Source organism: Hemitrygon akajei, chromosome 5, assembly GCF_048418815.1.
Source record: "Hemitrygon akajei chromosome 5, sHemAka1.3, whole genome shotgun sequence".
Lineage (NCBI taxonomy): Eukaryota > Metazoa > Chordata > Chondrichthyes > Myliobatiformes > Dasyatidae > Hemitrygon > Hemitrygon akajei.
This window is the reverse complement of record NC_133128.1, coordinates 12,751,981-12,774,448: the sequence shown is the minus strand read 5'-3', so window position 1 is coordinate 12,774,448 and position 22,468 is coordinate 12,751,981. Positions and strand designations below refer to the sequence as shown.

Sequence of the window (22,468 nt, the reverse complement as noted above, 5' to 3'; positions counted from 1 at the left end):
GATGCGGTAGCTATGGAGAGGGTGCAGAGGAGATTTACCAGGATGTTGCCTGGTTTGGAGAACAAGTCACATGAAGCAAAGTTAGCAGAGCTGGGACTTTTCTCTTTGGAGCGTAGAAGAACGAGAGGGGACTTGATAGAGGTCTACAAGATTATGAGAGGCATAGATAGGGTGGATAGTCTGTACCTGTTTCCCAGGGCACCAATAGCAAACACCAGAGGGCATACTTACAAAATTAAGGGAGGGAAGTTTAGGGGAGACATCAGGGGTACATTTTTTACACAGAGGGTTGTGAGTGCCTGGAATGACCTGCCAGGGATGGTGGTGGAGGCTAAAACTTTAGGGGTATTTAAGAGCCTCTTGGACAGGCACATGGATGAAAGAAAAATGGAGGGTTATGGGGTAGTGTGGGTTTAGTACTTTTTTTTAAGGATTATATGGGTCGGCACAACATGGGGGGCTGAAGGGCCTGTACTGTGCTGTAGTGTTCTATGGTTCTATGGAATGAGCTCAACCACACATCTATAGAAGTTTGTCCAAGTTCGAGATATCTTACTGATTCATCACAAAAGAAGTAGAGAGGCTGCTGTGCTTTTTCGCATTGCACTCTGTGCTGGGTGCAGATCAGGGTCCTCTGAAATGGTAACACTGAGGAACTTAAAGTTGCTGATGCTCTCCATCTTTCATTCCCCGGATGAGGACTGGCTCACAAGCCTCCAGTTTCCTCCCCCTGAAGTCAATAATCAGCTCCCTGGTCTTGCTGACACTGAGTGACACTGTTGTTGTGGCACCACTCAGCCAGATTTTAAATCTCCCTCCTATATGCTGATTCATCACCACCTTTGATTTGGCCAACAGCAGTGGTGTTGGTAGCAAACTTATGGCATTGAAGCTGTGCTTAGCCACACAGTCATAAGTGTAAAGTGAGTAGAACAGAGGACTTAAGCACACAGCCTTGTGATGCACCTGTGCTGAGGGAGATCACGGAAGAGATGTTGTTGCTAATTCGAACTGACCGGGGGTGTGCAAGTGAAGAAATCCAATTGCACAAGGAGGTATTGAGGCCAAGGTCTGGAAGTTTATTGATTAATTTTTGAAGGAATGATAGTATTGAATGCCAAGCTGTAGTTGATAAAGGCATCCTCATGTTTGCATCTTTGCTGTCCAGGAGTTCCAGGGTTGAGTGAGGAGCCAATGAGATGGCATCTGCAGCGGACCTTTGTTGTGCCAGTAGGCATATTGAAGCAGATCCAAGTTGCTTCTCAGGCAGGAGTTGATATGTTTCATCACCAACCTCTCAGAACACTTCATCACAGTCGATGTAAGTCTGGATGATAGTCATTGAGGCAGGTTACCACTTTCTTCTTAGGCACCGATATAATGGAAGCCTGTTTAAAACGGATGGGTATCTCAGACCGCCGAAGCAAAAGGTTAAAAATCTCAGCGAATACTGCAGCGGGTTGATCAGCACAAGTCTTTAGTACTCGGCCAAGTACCCTGTCAGGGCCAAATGCTTTCTGTGGGCTTACCCTCCTGAAGGATGCTCTCATGTCAATCTCAGAGACAGAAATCACAAGGTCTTTGGGGGCTGTGCGAGTTTGTGATGGTTCCTCTATGATTTGACAGTCAAAGTGGGAATAGAAGGCACTGAGTTCATCTGGAGGTGAAGCCCTGTTGTCACCTATGTCGCTTAATTTCATTTTGTAAGAGGTGATAACATTCAAGCCCTGCCAGTTTTAAAGTGTCCTTCAGTGATTCAAGGTTAGTCTGAAATTGCCACTTTGCCCGTGAGATAGATTTCCAGAGGTCGTAACTGGGCCTCTTCTAACTTTCTCTTCTAACTTGCAAGACTTGAACATCTCTGGTCTGGCTTCAGCAGATCATGGATCTTATGTTTCATCCAAGGCTTCTGGTTAAGGAAGACTCCGAATGATTTTGTGGAGACACACTCATCGATGACTGCTTTAATAACATCTCTGACAACCATGGTGTATTCATTCAGATCCTCTGAGTTCTTGAACACGGCCCAGTCCACTGACTCAAAGCAATCCTGTAGCCTCCCACGACCACCTCTTTGTTGTCCTAACCTCTGGAGCCTTGCTCTTTAGCCTCTGCCTTTATGCAGATAGGAGAAGGGCAGCCAAGTGATCAGATTTCCCGAGATTTTTCTGAGCAATCCTTATCTTAGTATAGCAGTGGTCTAGTGTGTTGGGACCTCTGGTGCTACAGGTTATATGTTGATGGTAGTTGGGCAGGGGTTTCTTAAAGTAATCCTGATTGAAACTATGATTTGAAATGCATTGGGGTGAACTGTTCTTTGTTTGGTGAGGCATCATGCAGTATCTCAAGCACTTGATTATAATCAGCCACTGAGGTACATAAACTATGGTCAGGATTATGGAGGAGAATACTGTTGGTAAATAGAACAGTTAGCCCTTAGCAATATCTAATACAACTTCAACATAACATCCCAACTCCAATACACAATATTTTGATTTATAAAGGCCAATGTGCCAAAAGTTCTCTTTATGACCCCATCTACCTGCGATGCCACTTGTTCTAAATTAAGGGTGGCACGGTAGAATCACAGTTAATACAATGCTTCACGGCGATGGGTGAAGTAGAAGGAAACCCGCAGATGGTGGTGTTTTCTGCACCTGCTGCCCTTGACCTCCTCGGTTGATGAGGATTGCAGGATTGGGAGATGTTTTGCAATGGGTCAGAATTTGCTCAAAGCAATACAACAGAACAGTGCTGTGCAAGAAAACGGTCATAATTATTCCTCCTCCTTAACCACTTGCAGTTCAGCCGCGTATAACATCCTTGGAGAACAAGACAGCAACGGAGAACGGGCAAGTGGAGATCACCTGTGAGGCAGAGGGAGATCCCGTTCCAGCAATCTTCTGGAGAAGGTCTGGCAATGGAAGCAATATTCTCGAAAGAGAGAAGGTAAGACAGCTAGAGGTGGGGACGGAGTCTTCCCATTAGTGTTGATAATAGATGAGAAGGCACAACCAGGGACCTGTTCAGAGTATGTTTTGTAGTTCTACACAAGCTTGACATCTTACTTTTAATGGTAACCATGAAATTTGCTTCAAGGCAAGGTTTTCAAAATGCAGATAATTGTGTAAGGTAATATGTCTGTGAGAGGTGACAGGTTCCAGGATGTCTGTTATAACTGAGAATAATTAGGAGTAGCTTGGGAAGAACCAAATTAATTAAAATCTTTTCAATGATCACTGTATCAAATGTCCTGATGTTATTATTGTTTATCAGTTAATCTTCAGTTATTATAGAAAACCTTAGATTATTTCTACATTCAATAGCCACTTTAATAGGTACCTCCTGTAGCTAATAAAGATACATTATGTACCTTTATTAGGTGCCAGAGGTACTACACTAAGTGTATGTTCATGATCTTCTACTGATGTAGCACATCCTCTTCAAGGTTTGACGTTTTGTGCATTCAGAGATGCTGTTCTGCACATCACTGTTGTAACACATACTTATTTGAGTTACTGCCACCTTCCTGTCAGCTTAAACCAGTCTGGCCATTCTCCTCTAATCTCTCTCATTAACAATGTGTTTTTGCCCATGGAACTGCCATTCACTGGATTTTTTTTTTGTTTTGCTTTTACACCATTCTCTGTAAATTCTAGAAAATGTTGTGCACAAAAATTCCAGGAAATCAGCAGTTTCTGAGATACACGAACCACCCTATCTGGCACCAACAATTATTCCATGGTAAAAGTAATTTAGATCACATTTCTTCCCTGTGCTGATGTTTGTTCTGAACAACAATTGAACCTCTTGACCATGTCTGCATGCTTTTATGTATTTAGTTGCTGCCACATGATTGGCTAATTAGATATTTGCATTAATGAGCAGAGTGCAGGTCTACCTAATAAAATGCCCACTGAGTGTATTTTCGGGCTAAGAGGCCATTTACTCCACGGTGTCTCTCGGATTGATCCCACCACTCCCACCAGCTCCTCACCTGCCCATCAAATCCCCCCTGATGGCCCTACCACCATTTACATGGAGCAGCGTTATAAGAACGTGTCATCCCAAACCAGCAGTGCTTCGAGGTGTGTGGGAACACCAGTGAACCCCCATTTTTATCAATACACCATGGAAAGGCTCCTGTTCTAGATTTATCACAGCTTGGTGCTGCAGCTGCTGTGCCCAAAACCACAAGAAACTGCAGAAAGTTGTGGACACAATCAGCACATCCCAGAAACTAGCCTTCTCCCTCCAACAGACTCTACCTGCACAATCCACAGCCTCTGTAAAGCAACCATCATAATCAAATACCCCTCTCGTCCCTAACATTCTTCCTTCTTCCCCCTCCCATTGGGCAGAAGATACCAAAGCCCGTGCGCAGCATGACCACTCAAGCACAGCTTCAACCCTGCTGTAATGAGACTCTTGGACATCTTGTATGATAACATGTACAAAATGCTGGAGGAACTCAGCAGGCTAGGCAGCATCTATGGAGGGGAATAAAGAATTAACTTTTTGGGATGATATTTCAGGTCCTGATGAAGGGTCTTGGCCCAAAACGTCAATTCTTTATTCCTTTCCTTAGATTCTGCCTGACCTGCTGAGTTTCTTTAGCATTTTTATGTATTACCCTGGATTTTCACAATCTGCGGAATCTCTTCTGTTTACAATGTTGTACAATAAGATGTAATCTTGTCCCCTCAATCTACCTCGTTATGTCCTACCTGCACTGCACTTTCTCTGTAATTGTAACACTATATCCTGAATTCGGTTATTAGTTTTCCCTTGTAATAACTTTGTGTACTGATGTTATGAAATGATATCTATACAGAGTTTTACTCTGCCTTGGTCCATGTGACAGTAATAAGCCAATTTACCAAACCCATGTAATCACTATTAAAGGTCAGGGTAAAATTTTATTTATTTATTTTTGTTAGTTTATTTATTTTGTTATTTATTGATGTAGTGTGGAATAGCCCCTTCCAGCTATTCGAGCCACGCCGCCTAGCAAACGCAGATTTAACCCTAGCCTAACCACCGGATAATTTACATTGACCAATTAACCTACCAACTGGTACATCTTTGGACTGTGGGAGGAAACCAGAGCACGCGGTCATGGGGAACATGAACAAACTTCTTGCAGACAGTGGCAGGAATTGAACACGGGGCTCTGGTACTTGTTTGCTCACCACTATACCACTGCGCTGCCCACGTGGGTCACTGGAGCTGTGAGATATCTGCACCACACTGCAGCCCACATGTTGCTGTATTTGCCTACAGAATGTTTTCAGTAATTGAAAATACTTCACCTTGGCAAAGAATCAGGAAAAAAACACTCCACGTGAAAGTAGAATAAGAGCCAGTAATCACCGAGCTGTAGGTGTAATGTATTTACGATATCTGTTCTGTTTCTATCACTACCCACCACCTCCGATACAAGTTATTTCTTCTGGGCATACAAAATGGTGCTAGCAAGCAAAGTGACCACCGATGATAACCTGCAGACAGCACGCACAAAACTATTCCATCTTCTTTTAAATATGCTTCTTTTCCTGAACTGTGATCCATTGCAGCCTGTAATTTCCATTTTGATGATATATTTGTGGGCCAACTGAGCGATCTGGTGCTTTCGCTGTCTCCGGGGGAGTTTGGTGAGGTTGAGAATAGAGTGTGTGGCTATTGGTTCCCAAAGGCAGAACGTAAACCCATGGTAGGCACCATTAATTCCCGCTGGCAAAGGCGCCAAGAAAGGCTGAAACCGTTAAGGAAAACGAGCGGGTGTTCAGCACCATCCGCCTGCGTTTGACAGGTCTCCCTCTCACCGCAGCCGGATGAAGACGCATGTCTAATCAACTCGGAGCAGCTTGGGGATGTTCAACTCTTCAGCTTGATGTTTAATGTCCACAACACTGAATGTGCTCCATGGTTGTGGACTCATTTTTGGAGGACTCTACAGTTCATGTTCCATGTGTTTCTGGTTACTCTTTTTTGTCATTTGCACAATTTGATTAAGGCGCATCGGCAGAGAACTGGTTCTGTGGCTGAGTCCGCTGTCATTGAGACAACACTGAACTGAACTGATTCAGTCACTGTCACTCTGGGACTGCTTTGGGGACTCCGCGCGTTGATGTTTAATATTCTGGATGTCACTTTTTGCTGTTTGCACCATTCGTTCTTTTCTTCGTGTATTCAATGTTTTCTTAAATGGGTTCCACAGTATTTCTTTGATGCATGGCTGCCAGCAGAAGGATGAATCTCAGGGTTGTGATGGCATCCGCTGGTCTCGCGAGACCATGGATCTGCGCCTGGAAAGTCTCTCTCCGGGACGCAGGCCTGGACAAGGTTGTATGGAAGACCGGCTGTTGCCCATGCAGCAAGTCTCCCCTCTCCACACCACCGATGTTGTCCAAGGGAAGGGCAAGGGCTGATACAGCTTGGCGCCAGTGTTGTCGCAGGAGTTGCCAGAATGAGGTCAAAGGCAACGTCGGATTACCTTAGAGACTACAGCTCCGGATTTGTCCTCAGGGTTTACTCCCGAAGCCTTTCCCATGAGTGGGTATGGCCGCAAGGCAGCGGAGGTTTGAAATCAGAGTTTTCCCTCTCTTAGGTGGACTGCCTTCCCAGGCTGACGAGCTCCATCTACCCGAAGCATTGGCTTTAAGGCGCCAGGACCCGCCTTTGCCCCTTCTCCTGTCAGTAGAAACAGTTCCGTCCGGCTTAGAGACTAAGCCACCCAAAAAGGCCAGGAGTTGGACTTGGTTGTCAGAGGCTATTTGAGGCGCATGCCGTGAGGAGCACGTTTAGGTAGTGAAAGCTTGTCCACACTACCACTCCTTGGCCTGACAACCTTTGAAGCTCAGGGTTGTATATTTAATAATCAATGTACTTTGAAACTTTGGGTATCTCTACTCTGCAGAGAGGTCTGTAAGTGATCTCATATGTGAGGAGGTCTCTTATATAATTCACCTCTGCAAAAACAGAATAAATTTCTCATCTGCAATATTGTTGAATGCAACAGAGCCAGAAAAACACTGGCATCCTCCCTTCCCCTGGGATCTTATGTTAAGCTCACCAGTAAGATTTAGTGCCAGAGACACTGGAGACTGCAGACATAGGAATCTGGAGTCACAAACAATCTGCTGGAGGAACTCAGCAGGCCAAGAAGTGTGTGCATGTTTCAACCCAAATCATTAACAATCCTCTCCTTCTCCTTCTGGTGCAAAACTTCCAGTGTTGATTTATTAGTTGGATAGTGAAACTGAAGATCATAGATCATGGACCATGGACCTGAGTAATGGTTGAAAAAGTTGGGAGTTTACTCCCTTGGGCATAGGAGAATGATGGGAGATTTGTTAGAGGTATACAAAGTTATAAGGGGTATAGTTAGGGTAAATACAAGCAGGCTTTTCCCCCTGAGATTGGATGAGACTGCATCTGGAAATCATGGGTTAAGGGTAAAAGGTGAATTTTTAAAAGGAAACCAAGGGGAAAATTCCTCACTCAGAAACTGATAAAAGCTATTAATGAAAGTGGTTGATATAGGTTTGATTTCAAAATTTAAGCGAAATTCGGATAGGTACATGGATGGGAGGGGTATGAAGGGCTATGGTTCGAACCAAACTTCTCTTAAATGCTGAAATCAAACCCTAAGTAGGAAAAGCCTGCTTGTATTTATTCTATCTATAATTTTGTTTACCTATATCAATAGGGCAGAATAGTGTTTGTCTCAGAATTGTATGCATTGTATGTTTTATTTTTTAAATTGCTTGGAGCAAAGGAAAAAGGATGCATTAACAACAGGAATATTTACAGTGGCATTGAACATTGTGCAGGTAATAGACAATACTTGGTTCTAATAAGGGAAATAGAAGAAACAGCTTGATACATCAGGCAAACCTCTCCATTATTCTCAAGTGATATTGCCTCTGTGTACACATATGCATTGTAATGTTTAGTTGTGATTTACAAATCGGTTTCTTCATTATTTCTCTGCAGCAGCTTAAAAGTGAGTTTCCAAGCACACATCTTTTTCATCACTTTGACCAGCTCAATCACCATCTATACCAACAACTATCTCCTTTCCTATCTCTGACCTTAGGTCACTAATTCTCTGTTGATTATTTCCCAATGCAACTATGCAACCATTGAATATTGAAAGGCCTAGATAGAGGGGACATTGAGAAGATGTTTCCAATAGTTTGAAGATCTAGGACCAGAGGGCACAACTTGAGAATACAAGGACATCCCTTTAGAACAGAAGTGAGGAGGAATTTCTTTAGGCGGAGGGTGATGAACCTGTGGAACTCATCACCATAGATGGTTGTGCAGGCCAGTCGTTAGGTATATTTAAAGTGGAGGTGATAGGTTCTCAATTAGTAAGAGCATCAATAATTACAGGAAGGAGGCAGGAGAATGGGATTTAGGGGGAAACGTAAATCAGCCCTGATGAAATGGCGGAGCAGGCTCAATGGGCTGAATGCCCTAATTCTCCTCTTATGTCTAATGGTATTATGTAAACAAGCAGTAGCTGCCTCCCAATCTCTTCAAAGTACAAAGTTCAAAGTACATATATGTCACCATATACAACCCTGAGGTTTATTTTCTTGTGGGCATGCTCAGTAAATCCAAGAACCATAATAGAATCAATGAAAGACCACACCCAACAGGACAGACAAATAACCAATGTGGAAAAGACAAAAAACTGTGCAAATACAAGTGAGAAAAATAATAATAATAAATAAAGAAGCAATAAATATTGAGAGTATGAGGTGAAGAGTCCTTGAAAGTGAGTCCATAGGTTATGGGAACAGTTCAGTGATGGGGCAAGTGAAGTTGAATGAAGATGTACCCTTCGGTTCAAGAGCCCGATGGACTCATTTTAAACAGCGATGCATCACTCATCTTGCATGCAGTTCACCAATTTAATCTTTGAAGCAAAGGTTAAAATAGATTTTTTGATTAGTATTGACTTCAATGGCAAAGTAATGCTTTTGCTTATCTGCCATTCTGACAGATCATGCCTCGCATAGGTACATCAACATAGAACATAGAACATTACAGCATAGTACAGTCCCTTCAGCCCATGATGTTGTGCTGGCCATTTAACCTAACCTACTTGAAGATCAATCTAACCCTTCCCACCAACATAGCCCTCCATTTTTCTATCATCCACATGCCTATTGTGAGTCTGTTAAATGTTTGTTATGTATCTGCCTCTACCCCCATCTGAGGTATTGCATTCCATGCACCCACTGTTCTCTCTGTAAAAAAGTTATCTGACAACCCCTCTATACTTTCCTCCTTAAAATTAGGCCCCCTCGTATTAGCCATTTGTGCCCTGGGAACAAGTCACTGGCTATCCGTTCGAGGTAATGTTGCAGTTGTATAAAGCCATGCTTAGACCACACTTAGAATATTGTACTCATTTCTGGTCACCTCACTATGGGAAGGATGTGAAAGCTTCAGAGAGGGTGCAGAGGAGATTTACCACAGTGCTGTCAGGATTAGAGAACATGTCTTATGAGGATAGGTAAGAGTTTTGTTTTTGGAACGGAGGAGGATGAGGGGTGACTTGAGATTTCATATTTTTATGATCAAGGTAGTTTATTTCTATTGTTGCACTACTTATTTAATTTAACTACTTTCTGAGACTAATAACAGCAGGATAGAAGCTGACCTTGTGCCTGGAGGTACGTGCTTTCAAGCTTTTGTATCTCCTGCTTGAGGGGAAGGGCAGAGGAGAGAATGACAGGGATGGGAGGGGTTATTGATCGTGTTGGCTTCTTTACTAAGGCAGTGGGAAGGGTCAGTGGAGGGGAGGCTGGTTTTTACAATGAATTGGATTCTACTCACAACTCTCTGTGAACCTTAAGCAATCAGGCGTCCACCACCTCCTCAGGGCAGAGAATCCCCAATGCTCACTGCCTCTTCAAAGCAGAAATTTCCACACATCTCAGTTAAATCAGCAATATCTTTCTATTGCGCAGTAGATAAAAAAGATTGAAAGTTCAACACCTCTTAACCCAATATTATTTGATTCCTTAATGGACCTCTCAAATAAAGTACTGTGCAAATGTCTTAGGCACATATATATAGCTAGGGGATAGACTGGTAATAACAGCTCCTCGTCGCTGATGATCAACACTGACGCCCACTGCTCAACTCTCTCTACACCCATAACTATGTGGCTAAGCATAGCTCAAGTGCCATCTATAAATTTGCTGATGATACAACCATCCGTGTGCCTTTACAAACTACTCTTAAATATTGCAATTGAACCTGGATCCACCTCTTCTGCTGGCAGCTTGTTTCACACTCTCACTTACAATATTTGGTGCACTTTCTCACACCATAAGACATAGGAGCAGAGTTAGGCCATTGCTCCCATTGAGTCTGCTCCGCCATTCCATCATGGCTGATCCCAGATCCCAGTCAACCGCATACATCCGCCTTCTCGCCATAACCTTTGATGCCCTGACCAATCGGGAAAATACCAACTTTCGCTATAAATACACCCACGGTCTTGGATTCCACCGCAGTCTATGGCAGAGCATTCCACAGATTCACTACTCGCTGGATAAACAAAATTCCTCCTTACCTCTTTTCTAAAGGGTCACCTCTCAATTTTGAGGCTGTGCCCTTTAGTACTGGACACCTCCTCCATCGGAAACATCCTCACCACATCGACCCTATCTAGTCCTTTCAACATTCAGTAGGTTTCAATGAGATCCCCATGCATTCTTCTAAATTCCAGTGAGAACAGTCCCAAAGTCTTGCACAAGGACTCCAAAGACCCTCTGCACCTCTGATATTTGAATTTTCTCCCCAGTTAGATAATAATCTTCACTTCTCTTCCTTTTACCAAAATGCATTATCATACATTTCCCAACACTATATTCCATCTGCCACTTTTTTTGCCCATTGTTCCAATTTGTCTAGTTCCTGCTGCAATTGCATTGCTTTGTTAACACTATCTGTCCCTACACCAATCATCATATCACCTGCAAACTTTGTCACAAAGCCATCAATTCCATTATCTAAATCATTGGCAAACAATGTGAAAAGTAGTGATCCCAATACTGACCCCTGAGGAACACCTCTAGTCACTGGCAGCCAACTTGAAAAGGCCCCTTTATTCCCATTCACTGTCTGCCTGTCAGCCATTCTGCTATATATGTCCTTATCTTTCCGATAATGCCGTGGGGTTTTATCTTGTTAAACAGCCTCATGTGTGGCACTTTATCAAATGCCTTCTGAAAATCCAAGTAAATGACATCCACTACCTCTCATTTGTCCACCCTGCTTGTTACTTCCTCAAAGAACTCTAACAGGTTTGTCAGACAACATTTTCCTTTACAGAAACCATGCAGACTTTGACTTATTTTATCATTAGTCTCTAAGTACCCTAAAAACCTCATCATTAATTATAGACTCCAACACTTTCCCAACCACTGAGGTTAGGCTAATTGGCCTATATAGATAGTCCCCAAGTTACGAACCACTGACTTACGGACAACTCGTACTTATGAACCGAGGAAGGAGAACGCCATCCGCCATTTTAAGTCGGATCACGAAGCCGTCCGCCATTTTAAGTCATTGCCATTGACACTGTGTTGAGTGCTTAACTTTGTATTTGGCTTAAATTTTTCTTAGTAAGATTCACCCTGACCCCACTCCCCCCATTCCAGTCAGCTAGTGGCGCAGTGAGATCAGCAAGTACGATCCAGTGACAGACCGCTCCCATGCCGGGTTGATGTCGATCCAGAGACTCTCGTACCATCCATGCTGGGTTGATGTTGAGCTCGCAACTCTACCTCGTAAAAAAAACCACTGCCACCTCCAGTTTAAATTCCCACATGGAATATTGTGGAGGATCAAATGCCCAAACCCAGCACAACCCCCACTTGTCCCATTTAGCCTGTCTTAGTGCAGTGGTCCTTAGGACCCGGCGGAGCTCGGGACCCGTCGCCCGCAGTGTTTCTGTTCCATTGACGGGAAGCGATCGCGATCGAAAATAAAGTGGAAATAATAAAGCATTTGGAAAGAAGTGAAACACCATCAGTCATTGGGAAAACGTTAGGCTATAGCAGGTCAACAATCAGAACAATTTTAAAGGATAACGGATAAAGTGACAATAATGGAGCATGTGAAACGCCCTGCCCTGATGAAAGCTACAGTTATTACTAAGCAACTCAGTGGTTTAATTATTGGAATACATACGTCTTTTAAGTGTTTTATATGCATAGAAAAGTAAAATTTATATACTATATACTAAGACAAATATTTGACGAACTGACGCTAAATAATACCGGATGTACTTGTTCCGACTTACGTACAAATCCGACTTAAAGAAGGATTCAGGAACGGAACTCGTACGTAACCCAGGGACTGCCTGTAATTTCTATTCTTTTGCCTTCCTCCCTTCTTAAATAATGGAGTGACAGTTACAATTTTCCAATCCTCCGGAACCATGCCAGAATCAAGTGATTTTTGAAAGATCATAACCAATGCATCTGCTTTCTCTTCAGCAACCTCTCTCAGAACTTTGGGATGTTGTCCAGCTGGTACAGATGGCTTATCCACCTTAAGACCTTTCAGTTTCCCTGGTACTTTTTCCTTTGTAATAGCAATGGCATTCACTCCTGCTCCCTGACACTCACAGACCTCTGGCACACTGCTACTGTCTTCCACTATGAAAACTGATGCAAAGTACTTGTTAAGTTCATCTGCCGTTTCTTTGTCCCTCCATTACTAGCTCACCTGCATCATTTTCCAATGGTCCAATCTCAACTCTCACCTCCCTTTTACTCTTTATATAACTGAAAAACTTTTAGTATCCTGCTTTATATTATTGGCTATTTTGACCTCATATTACATCTTTTCCCATCTTACAGCTATTATAGCTGCCTTTTGTTGGATTTGGAAAGCTTCCCAATCATCCAACTTCCCACTCACTTTTGTTGCCTTATATGCCCTTTTCCTTGGCTTTTATGCTGTCCTTAATCTCCCTTGTCAGCTGCAATTGCCCCTGCCATTTCAGAATTTCTTCCTCTGTGGGACTTAACTATCCTGCGCCTTTTGAACTACCCCCAGAAACTTCAGCCACCTCTGCCCTGCCGTCATCCCCGCCAGTATCCCCTCCAAATTATAGCCAAGATGTGGGGTTGAGATTGCAACCCCACATTCACCTGGGCAAGTGATGCACCATCAATAACTCACTCCGAGACATAAGAAGCGAGGTATCGGCTTTTATTGACTGGAAGAATGAACAACACTACATCCTGGAGAATGAGGCCGGGCATCAGGCCTCAATCACCTTTATACAGGGGTCTGTGGGAGGAGCCACAGGAGCAGTCCAGACAGGTATATGTAGTTCACCACAGCAAGCTCCTCACTTTGCCTCTGTAATTCCCCTTATTCCATTGTGATCCTGAGACATCTGACTTCTACTTCTCCCTCTCAAATTGCAGTATGGATTCAGTCATATTGTAATCACTGTCTCCTAAGAGTTCCTTTACGTTAAGTTCCCTAATAAATTCTGGATTATTACACAACACCCGATCTAAGACAGCCTTTCCCTGAGTAGGCTCAAGCACAAGCTGCTCTAAAAAGCCATCTGGTAGGCATTCAACACATTCCCTCTCTCGTGATCTGACACCAACCAGATTTTCCCAATTCCCTTGCATATTGAAGTCCCCCATTACAATTCTGACATTACCCTTATTACACGCCCTTTCCAGCTCCCTTTGCAATCTCAGCCCCACAACTTGGCTACTATTTGGAAGCCTATAAATGATTCCCCTAATGCTTTTTTTTTAACCTTTGCAGTTTCTTAACTCCACCCACAAAGATTCAACATTCTCTGATGTTTCCTGTGGTGGGGTATCCAGAAACAGAGAGCACAGCCTCAAAACTGAGGGGCGACCCTTTAGAATAGAAGTAAGGAGGAATTTTTTTTAGCCAGAGAGTAGTAAATCTGCAGAATGTTCTGCCACGGACTGCGGTGGAGGCCAAGTCTGTGGGTATGTTTAAGGTGGACATTGATTATTTCCCCATCGGTCAGGACATCAAAGGATATGCAGAGAAGGCAGGTGTATGGGGTTGAGTGGGATTTGGGAGCAGCCGTGATGGAATGACGGAGCAGGCTCGATGGGCTGAATGGCCTAATTCTTCTCCTATATCTTATAGTCTTATGGTCTAAGCTACGAATACAATGAGCATCAGCTACTGCGAGACAATGTTGGCAGAGAGTAGTGTTCATGCTCTCTGCCACGAAACTAGGAATTAGTTCTGTTACATCATACCAAGGGGTTTGGTCGGGGATTTTTGTGTCTAAGTATTGTGAATCGGCTTTCTGTGGATGACCCCCCCCCCCCCACCTTTTCATCCAATGAACCAAGAAACAAGATGGCAAGATCGAAGAACCAGCGTGGGAACAAAATGTTTCAGGACATGAGGATTTAATATGGCCAGATGTATACATTTATTTCTCATTCAAAGGATCTGAATTTGATTTTCTGGAAGAACTGATTATTTTTGCAAAGACCTTGGTAAGTTACTGAATAAGATTTACTTTGTTTCAAAGTTGTGATGTTGGAGGATTTGCCGTGAAAGAGTTAAGCTGTATATATATTTTTTTTGGGGGGGGGTTGTTGAATTTGAATTTGTAGACATACTGACCTGAAACTGAAACTGAGGTTAACCATAATACTTAAGAATAGGTACTCAATTAGTTTCCTAACTAACTAGGGATAGCTAAAAGGGCAAATGTTAGTCTATAAACCTTTAAATAGGAAATAACACTAGATCCAATTAGTTTAAGAATTTTGAGTGATAAAGGTTATTCAAATGACTCTCACTGATTCTAACTAAAAAGCTATGTGGTTTTCATCAATATCTGAGATTTGGAACCTAAAACAGAATGTTGGAATTTTGAATTGTTCTTGCTCATGTAAATATTTCATATATATTGATATTTTTTAATGAACAAACTTACCTCTAGAAGTGTGTGTTTTCTATTCATTGCCTCCTTCTGATGGCCCACTGGCGCCAAGTGTAGTACTATGTAATTTGATTTTATCATAGAGTGCAGCGACCAGTCACACAAGATAAGACAAGCACTACGCAGGTGTGACACTATCTATTCCCCTCATAGTTTTGTATACCTCTGTCAAATCTCCCCTCATTCTCCTACGCTCCAGGGAAAGAAGTCTTAGCCTTTATTCATGAGGAACATTGAAAACTCAGCCAGCTCCATCATGGGCATTAGGCTACGCAGCATCAAGGACATCTTCCAGGAGCAATGCCTCAAAAAGTCAGCAACCACTATTAAGGACCTCCATCACCCAGGACATGCCCTCTTCTCATAGCTACCATCAGGAAGAAGGTTCAGGTGCCAGAAGGCAGACACTTAAAGATTCAGGAACAGGAGATTCAGAATCTTCCCATCTGGGCAGCAGATCAGCAGATTTCTGAATGGACACTGAACCCGTGAACACTAGCTCACGACAGTATTTGTTTTCTTTTTAGCACCACTTATTTAATCTAACAAATACAAAACAACAAACTTATGACATATGCCAGCGATATTAAACTTGATTCTGATTCAGAAGTATTGAACCTTTCCCTATAATGCAGGTCCTCAAGTCCTAGCATCATTCTTATAAATTTTCTTTGTATTCTTTCAATCATATCGTGGTCATATTGTATGGTGAAGCAGGCTTGAGGAGTCATGTTCCAATATTTGATGTGTTTTTGCAACAGATTTGGAAGTACTCCAGAAGACTTTGAAAGGAACAGGTGGATAATTGCAAGAAGCCTCCCGCACGTTGCTTGCTGCAATTATCCTCCACTCTGGTAAAGCCATAAGATGCTCCGTCCTTTAAGGCCAGATAGAAACAAGTATGTATCCTGTATTGGCTAGTCTCAAGTAACAGCAGGGGGAAAGCCAATTATCTTGAGAGAACACAGCTGAGAGCAAGGGCAGCTGTATGCAAAAGGAGGTTGGCAGCTGCTTTGGAGAGTTAAAAAAAAATTTTCAAGCAAAAAAGTTCAACTTACAGTAATTGCTGGTAAATTGTAACAAATGCTAAGGCCCCACTGATCAGCAGCAGAGATGTGAGATCCTCAACCTTCTCCCAGCTTTCTTGCTTACCTCATTCTCTCAGGTTTGACATTTGGTGGCCATTTAATAGGTACCCCTGCACACCTGCTTGTTAATGCAAATCAGCCAGTCATGCAGTAGCAACTCAATGCATGTCGGCATGGTCGGGAGATTCAGTTACACAAACACGAGAAAGCCTGCAGATGCTGGAAGTACAAAGCAACATACACAAAGTGCTGGAGGAACTCAGCAGGCCAAGCAGCATCTATGGTAAAGAGTAAACAGTCAACCTCTTTGCAGTCAAGATGAAGGGTCTCAGCCCGAAACATCAACTGTTTACCCTTTTCCACAGATGCTGCCTGGCCTGCTGAGTTCCTCCAGCACTTAGAGTGTTTTGAAGAGGTTCAATTGTTGTTCAGACCAAATATCAGAATGTAAGAATAAATGTGAGGATCGATGTGTCTTTGTACATTCTATGTCAGATGGTGGTTTAGTGGATGGTGAACAATGTTGTCTAAGGCTACAATGGGGAGGTCTGAGTACCTCAAAACTGCTGATCTCCTGGGATTTCTATGCTCAACTGTTTCTAGAGTTTACAGAGAACGGTGCAAAAAACAAACACCATGGAGGACAGAGAAGAACGGCCAGACTGGTTCAAGTTGACAGGAAGGTGACAGTAACTCAAATAAACCACAAGATACAACAATGGTGTGACGAAGGGGATCTCTGAATGTACAACACATCAAACCTCATGGGCTACAGCCACAGAAGACCATGGACATACAGTGGCCACTTTATTAAGTACAGGATGTTGCTAATGAAGTTGCCACTGAATGTAAAGCTCAATTTTGTTAAATTGCCCCGCGGACTTGCAGCAGAGATGTGATATCCCTGACCCTCTCCCAGCGTTCCCGTTCATCTCACTCTCTCAGGGTCCAAATTAAGTTCTGTAAAACCTCAGGTGAATTTGTTCAACCTTGAATTCGCACACCACACTAATGGTTTTAATCGGTTTTTTTTTCACAACAGGTCCGGAATGAGAGAGTTGAGGTTCGGAGTCAGAAGGGGAAATCTTCACTGCACATCAGAAACATTGAGCCGAGTGACTCGGGGGCTTATCACTGTGAAGCTGTCAGTCCAATTGGGCAAGACCAGAAGAGCATGCATTTAGATATTCAGTGTAAGTACAAGCGTTTAATAATGTTAAGCACAGCCTCAATCATCTCTGTTATTCACCTCTATTATTCATTTGTGGTGGGGGGGAGGTGGAGATACGTATCTACCAAAGGAGGTGTAAGGCACTCCTTCCCTCCACTAGACTGCTGGTCACTTTTGAACAAGGTGTAGTACCTGCTTAGTGCCACCCCCCACCCCCCACCCCCCAGACCAGGGTCACGTGAAGCCATGGGAGCAGGTGGTGGATGGTCATGTGAGCAGCTGGTGCTTATCACAAGTTCTAGTTATGCAACAACTAATGCTTTGCAGACAGTCTCTGAAGAGGGTCGATAATGGCTGGGGTCACCTGTATTGTAAACATGCTACCCAGCAGAAGGCAATGACAAGCCGCTTCCGTAGAAAAAATTGCAAAGAGCAATCATGGTCATGAGACCATGATTACCCACGTCATATGACACAGGACATAATGATGATGCTGATTACTCATTTCATCTTATCACTGCCCATTCAAGCTCACAATTGCAGAAGATGCGGGTGAGATCCTTCCTCATCACATCCTGCTGACCCCAGAAATCCTGAGCAACATGCATAAAGTGCTGGAGGAACTCAGCAACTCAGGCAGCATCTATGGAATGGAATAAACAGTCAACATTTTGAGCTGAGACCCTTCGTAAGGACTGGAAAAGAAGGGAGCAGAAGCCAGAATATTAAGGTGGGGGAGGTGGAAGTGCACAAGCTGGCTGATGATAAGTGAGAGTCAGGTGAGGGGGTGGAGTGGAAGGGTTTGCTGCCCACTGCAAAATCTTGAGGGATGCCTGCCCTGAATAAGTTTAACTCTTCTCTTCCGGTGTTCAGTGAGATCCTCTCATCTCTGGTAACATATCAATGATGGGGCAAGTGAAGTTGAGTTAAGTTATCACCTTTGGTTCAAGAACCTGATGGTTGTGAGGTAATAAATATTCCTGAAGCTCCTGTACCGTCTTGCTAAAGGCATCAATGAAAAGAGAGCAAACATGAGGAAATCTGCAGCTGCTAGAAATTCAAACAACACACACAAAATGCTGGTGGAACACAGCAGGCCAGGCAGCATCTATAAGGAGTAGCACTGTCAACGTTTCGGGCCGAGACCCTTCGTCAGGACTTAGAGAGTCCTGGCTTGGGTGGTGGGAATCCCTAATGATGAATCCTGCTTTTCTGTGACAACTCTCCATGTTGATATGACTCGTGCTAGGCCCAAGACAGGTCCTCCAAAATGATAACGCCGAGAAATTTAAGTTGCTGACTCTCTCCACCTCTGATACACCGATGAAGATTGACTCCTGGACCTCTGGTTTCCTCCTCCTGAAGTCAATAATCAGGCCCTTGGTCATGCTGACGTTGAGTAAGGAGTTGTTGTTGTGGCACCACTCCGCCAAATTTTCAGTCTCCTTCTTATATGTTGCTTCACTGCCACCTTTGATTTGACATGCGACAGTAATGTTATCGGAAAACTCGTAATTAACATTGGAGCTGTGCTTAGCTACACAATCATAAGAATAAAGCAAGTAGAACAGGGGACTAAACACATGCCTTGTGGTGCACCTGTGCTGATGGAGACCGTGGAGGAGATGTAGTTCAAGTCAAGTCAAGTCAAGTCACTTTTGATTGTCATTTCGACCATAAACTGCTGGTACAGTACACAGTAAAAATGGGACAACGTTCCTCCAGGACCCTGATGCAACATGAAACAACACAAAACTACACTAGACTATGTGAGACAGCACAAGGCTACACTAGACTACGTAAAACAACATAAAAACTGCAATAGACTACAGACCTGCGCAGGACTACATAAAGTGCACAAAACAGTGCAGGGCAGTACAATTATTAATAAACAAGACAATAGGCACAGTAGAGGACAAATTTCAATATAAATGATGTAGATGTCGGTCTAGACTCTGGGTATCGAGGAGTCTGATGGCTTGGGGGAAGAAACTGTTGCACAGTCTGGATCTGAGAGCCCGAATGTTTCGGTACCTTTTGCCAGATGGCAGGAGGGAGAAGAGTTTGTGGGAGGGGTGCGTGGGGTCCTTCACAGTACTGTTAGCTTTGCGGGTGCAGCGTGTGGTGTAAATGTCTGCAATAGCGGGAAGAGAGACCCCAGTGATCTTCTCATCTGACCTCACTATCCACTGCAGGGTCTTGTGATCCGAGACAGTGCAATTCCTGAACCAGGCAGTGATGCAACTGCTCAGAATGCTCTCGATACATTCACTGTAGAAGGTGATGAGGATGGGGGGTGGGAGATGGACTTTTCTCAGCCTTCACAGAAAGCAGAGAAAGTTGCTGGGCTTTCTTGCCAATCCGAAACAGACTGGAGTCTGCAGAGGAAATCGAGGATCCAATTACACAAGGTATTGAGACCAAGGTCTTGAAACTTTTGAGGGGGTGATAGCATTTAGTGCTGAACTGTAGTCGATAAAGAGCATCCTGATGTATGCATCTTTGCTGTCCGGATGTTCCAGGGTTGAGTGAAGAGCCAATGAGATGGCATCTGCAGTGGACCTGTTGCGCTAGTATGCAAATTGGAGTGAATCTAAGTTGCTACCAATTTCAGGAACAATTCAATCATCAGGTTCCTGGACCAGAGTGGATAACTTCACTCACCTCAACTCTGAACTGATTCCATTATGTAATGGACTCCCTTTCAAGGACTCTGAGATCATGTTTATTTATTTATTGTTATTGGTTTGTTTTGTTTTTTTCACAATTTGTCTTCTTATGCACATCAACTGTTTTCTATATAGCTTTTATTGATTCTATTGTATTTCTCTGTTCTACTGTGAATTCCTGTAAGTATGTGAATCGCAGGGTAGTACAGTGTATATAGTGACATGTGCATACTTTCATTACAAATTTGCCTTGAACTTTGAAATTTTTTCTTCTCTTGCAATTTTCTTGAATGTCAGAAGCAGGAATACTGAGTATTTCCATGTAGAAAGAACTGACATGGCTCCCTCCTGATGCAAATCCCCACAAGCAAGAGTAAAGCAACATCTGCCCATTCACCTCCTCCCTCACCTGTATTCAGGGCACCAAATGGGTCCTTCCAGATGAGGCAACACTTCACCTGTGAATCTGTTGGTATCACCTATTGTATCTGTTGCTCCCAGTGTGGCTTCTTCTACATTGGTGAGACACAACGTAATTGGAAGACTGTTTTGTACTCCATTCTCTCCGCCAAAAGCTGAATTTTCTGGTGGCCAACCATTTTAATTCCTATTCCCATTCCCATTATGATATTTTGGTCCATGGTCTCCTCTTCTGACATGATGACGGCTCTCTCAGGGTGGAGAAGCAACACCTCCTATTCCTCCAACCTGATTCCATGAATATCAATTTCTCCCTCTGGTGATTTTTTTTCTCGTTGCTCTTTTCCTCTCCCCCTCCCCTCTTCTTCTATTCTCTACACTGGGCCTTTACCTCTTCTCCTCACCTACCTATCACTCCCACCGGTGCCTTTCCTTCTTTTCTTTCTCCCATAGTCCACATCTTCTTCTCCAGCCCTTTACCATTCCCACTTACCTTCACTTATCGCCTTCTAGTTAGTCCCCCACCAACCTTCATATTCTAACATCTTCCCCCTTCCTTTCCTGTCCTGAAAAAGGGTCTCAGCCCAAAATGTCAACTGTTTATCCATTTCCACAGACGCTCCCTGATGTGCTGAGTTCCTCCAGCAGTTGCTTTGGATTTCCAGCATCTGCAGAATTTCTTGTGTTTATATCATGAAGTTAGGTGTTTTGTGGCAGCAGTAACATGTAAGACGTAAAAAATACTAATAAGTTGCAATAAGAATATATTAAAGGTAAATAAATTGTGCAAGAAAAGAGCAAGATATTGAGGTAGTGTTCATGGGCTCGTAGACTATTTGGATTTCTGATGGCACAGCAGAAGAAACCGTTCCTAAATCTATGCTGTCACTGCCTCTATTTTAGCAGGGATCTCACTATAAAGTCTAGGACCTGAGAGCAAGCCTCCAAATTGAAGGATGTCCATTTAGAACAGAAACGAGGAGGAATTTCTTTTGCCAGAGGGTGGTGAATCTGTGGAATTCATTGTCACGACAGCTGTGGAGGTCAAGTAATTGAGTACATTTAAAGTGGAGGCTGATAGATTGTTAATTCATAAAAATATCAAAGGTTACAGAGAGAAGGCAAGAGAATGGGAATGAGAGGAATAATAAATCAGCCATGATGAAATGGCACAGCAGGCTCAGTGGGCTGAATGGCCTAATTCTGCTCCCATGTCCTATGATCTTCTGGTTTTTATCCACAGTGCACAGTTTCTCAATAAGAAATGAGTGAGGGAAACATCACTGAAATCCAGAAGCCTCGACTGTGTGCTAAGTTTATTCTTTTCCGTCATAACCTGGTTAATTGCAAACCAGGGCAGTTCTGTGTCCACGAGTTTCCATGGTCAACTTCTTCCTTTTTTTCCCCCTCAGATGCTCCAAAGTTTCTCTCAACCCAGGTGACCTACTACTCCTGGGAGGGAAACTCCGTCAACATCAGCTGTGACGTTGCAGCCAACCCCCAGCCATCCATCCGCTGGAAGAAGGAGGGGGTTGAGCTCTCAGATTTGAACACATCTGCTGTCAGCATTTACAAGAAGGGGACCAAGATACTTCTGGAGGTGGGTAAGAGGTTTTCCTTATGGTGCGTTGTGTGATAAATGGGTGAACTCCGACCTTGCTCTAATAGCAGTGCTGAGTTTAGCCAAACGACTCAAATTCTTATAAATTCCCATGGCATAGCATCATAGAGCATACATCACAGAGTCAACTTCTTCAGCCCATCTAGTCTATGCCAAACTATTAATCTGCTTAGTCCCATCGACCTCCATCTGGGTCATAGCCCTCCTTAACCCTCCCATCCATATTCTCAGTTCCATCCTGAGACACCACCTCTGCAGAATTTTGTGTCAAAGTTTGTATGACCATTGCAATAGAATATCTATTGGGCTAAAGTCACACTGGCAATACAAATGTTCTCCTTGTCAAATCAGGCAGCATCTATGGAGGGGAATAAATCACCCCAAAACTGAGGCAGCGCAGGTGGTCAAGCAGCATCTGTTGGGGGAGAAACTACCACTGGAATCTGGAAAGGAATCGTTTATTAGGTGGGGAAACCCGGGATGGGAAAGGAGAAA

General features: G+C 43.4%; 1 protein-coding gene across 2 annotated transcripts in view; it reads left to right on the top strand.

Moving 5' to 3' along the window:
- The window catches only part of LOC140727495 (neural cell adhesion molecule 2-like), a 1,581,686-nt gene that overhangs the window by 1,314,253 nt on the left and 244,965 nt on the right, over positions 1–22,468 (top strand). For both annotated transcript variants that reach the window (XM_073044851.1, XM_073044852.1), the window contains exons 8-10: positions 2,804–2,949; positions 17,135–17,285; positions 21,765–21,952. In XM_073044851.1, the coding sequence (XP_072900952.1) occupies positions 2,804–2,949; positions 17,135–17,285; positions 21,765–21,952 (485 nt within the window). The remainder of the gene's footprint in view (positions 1–2,803; positions 2,950–17,134; positions 17,286–21,764; positions 21,953–22,468) is intronic.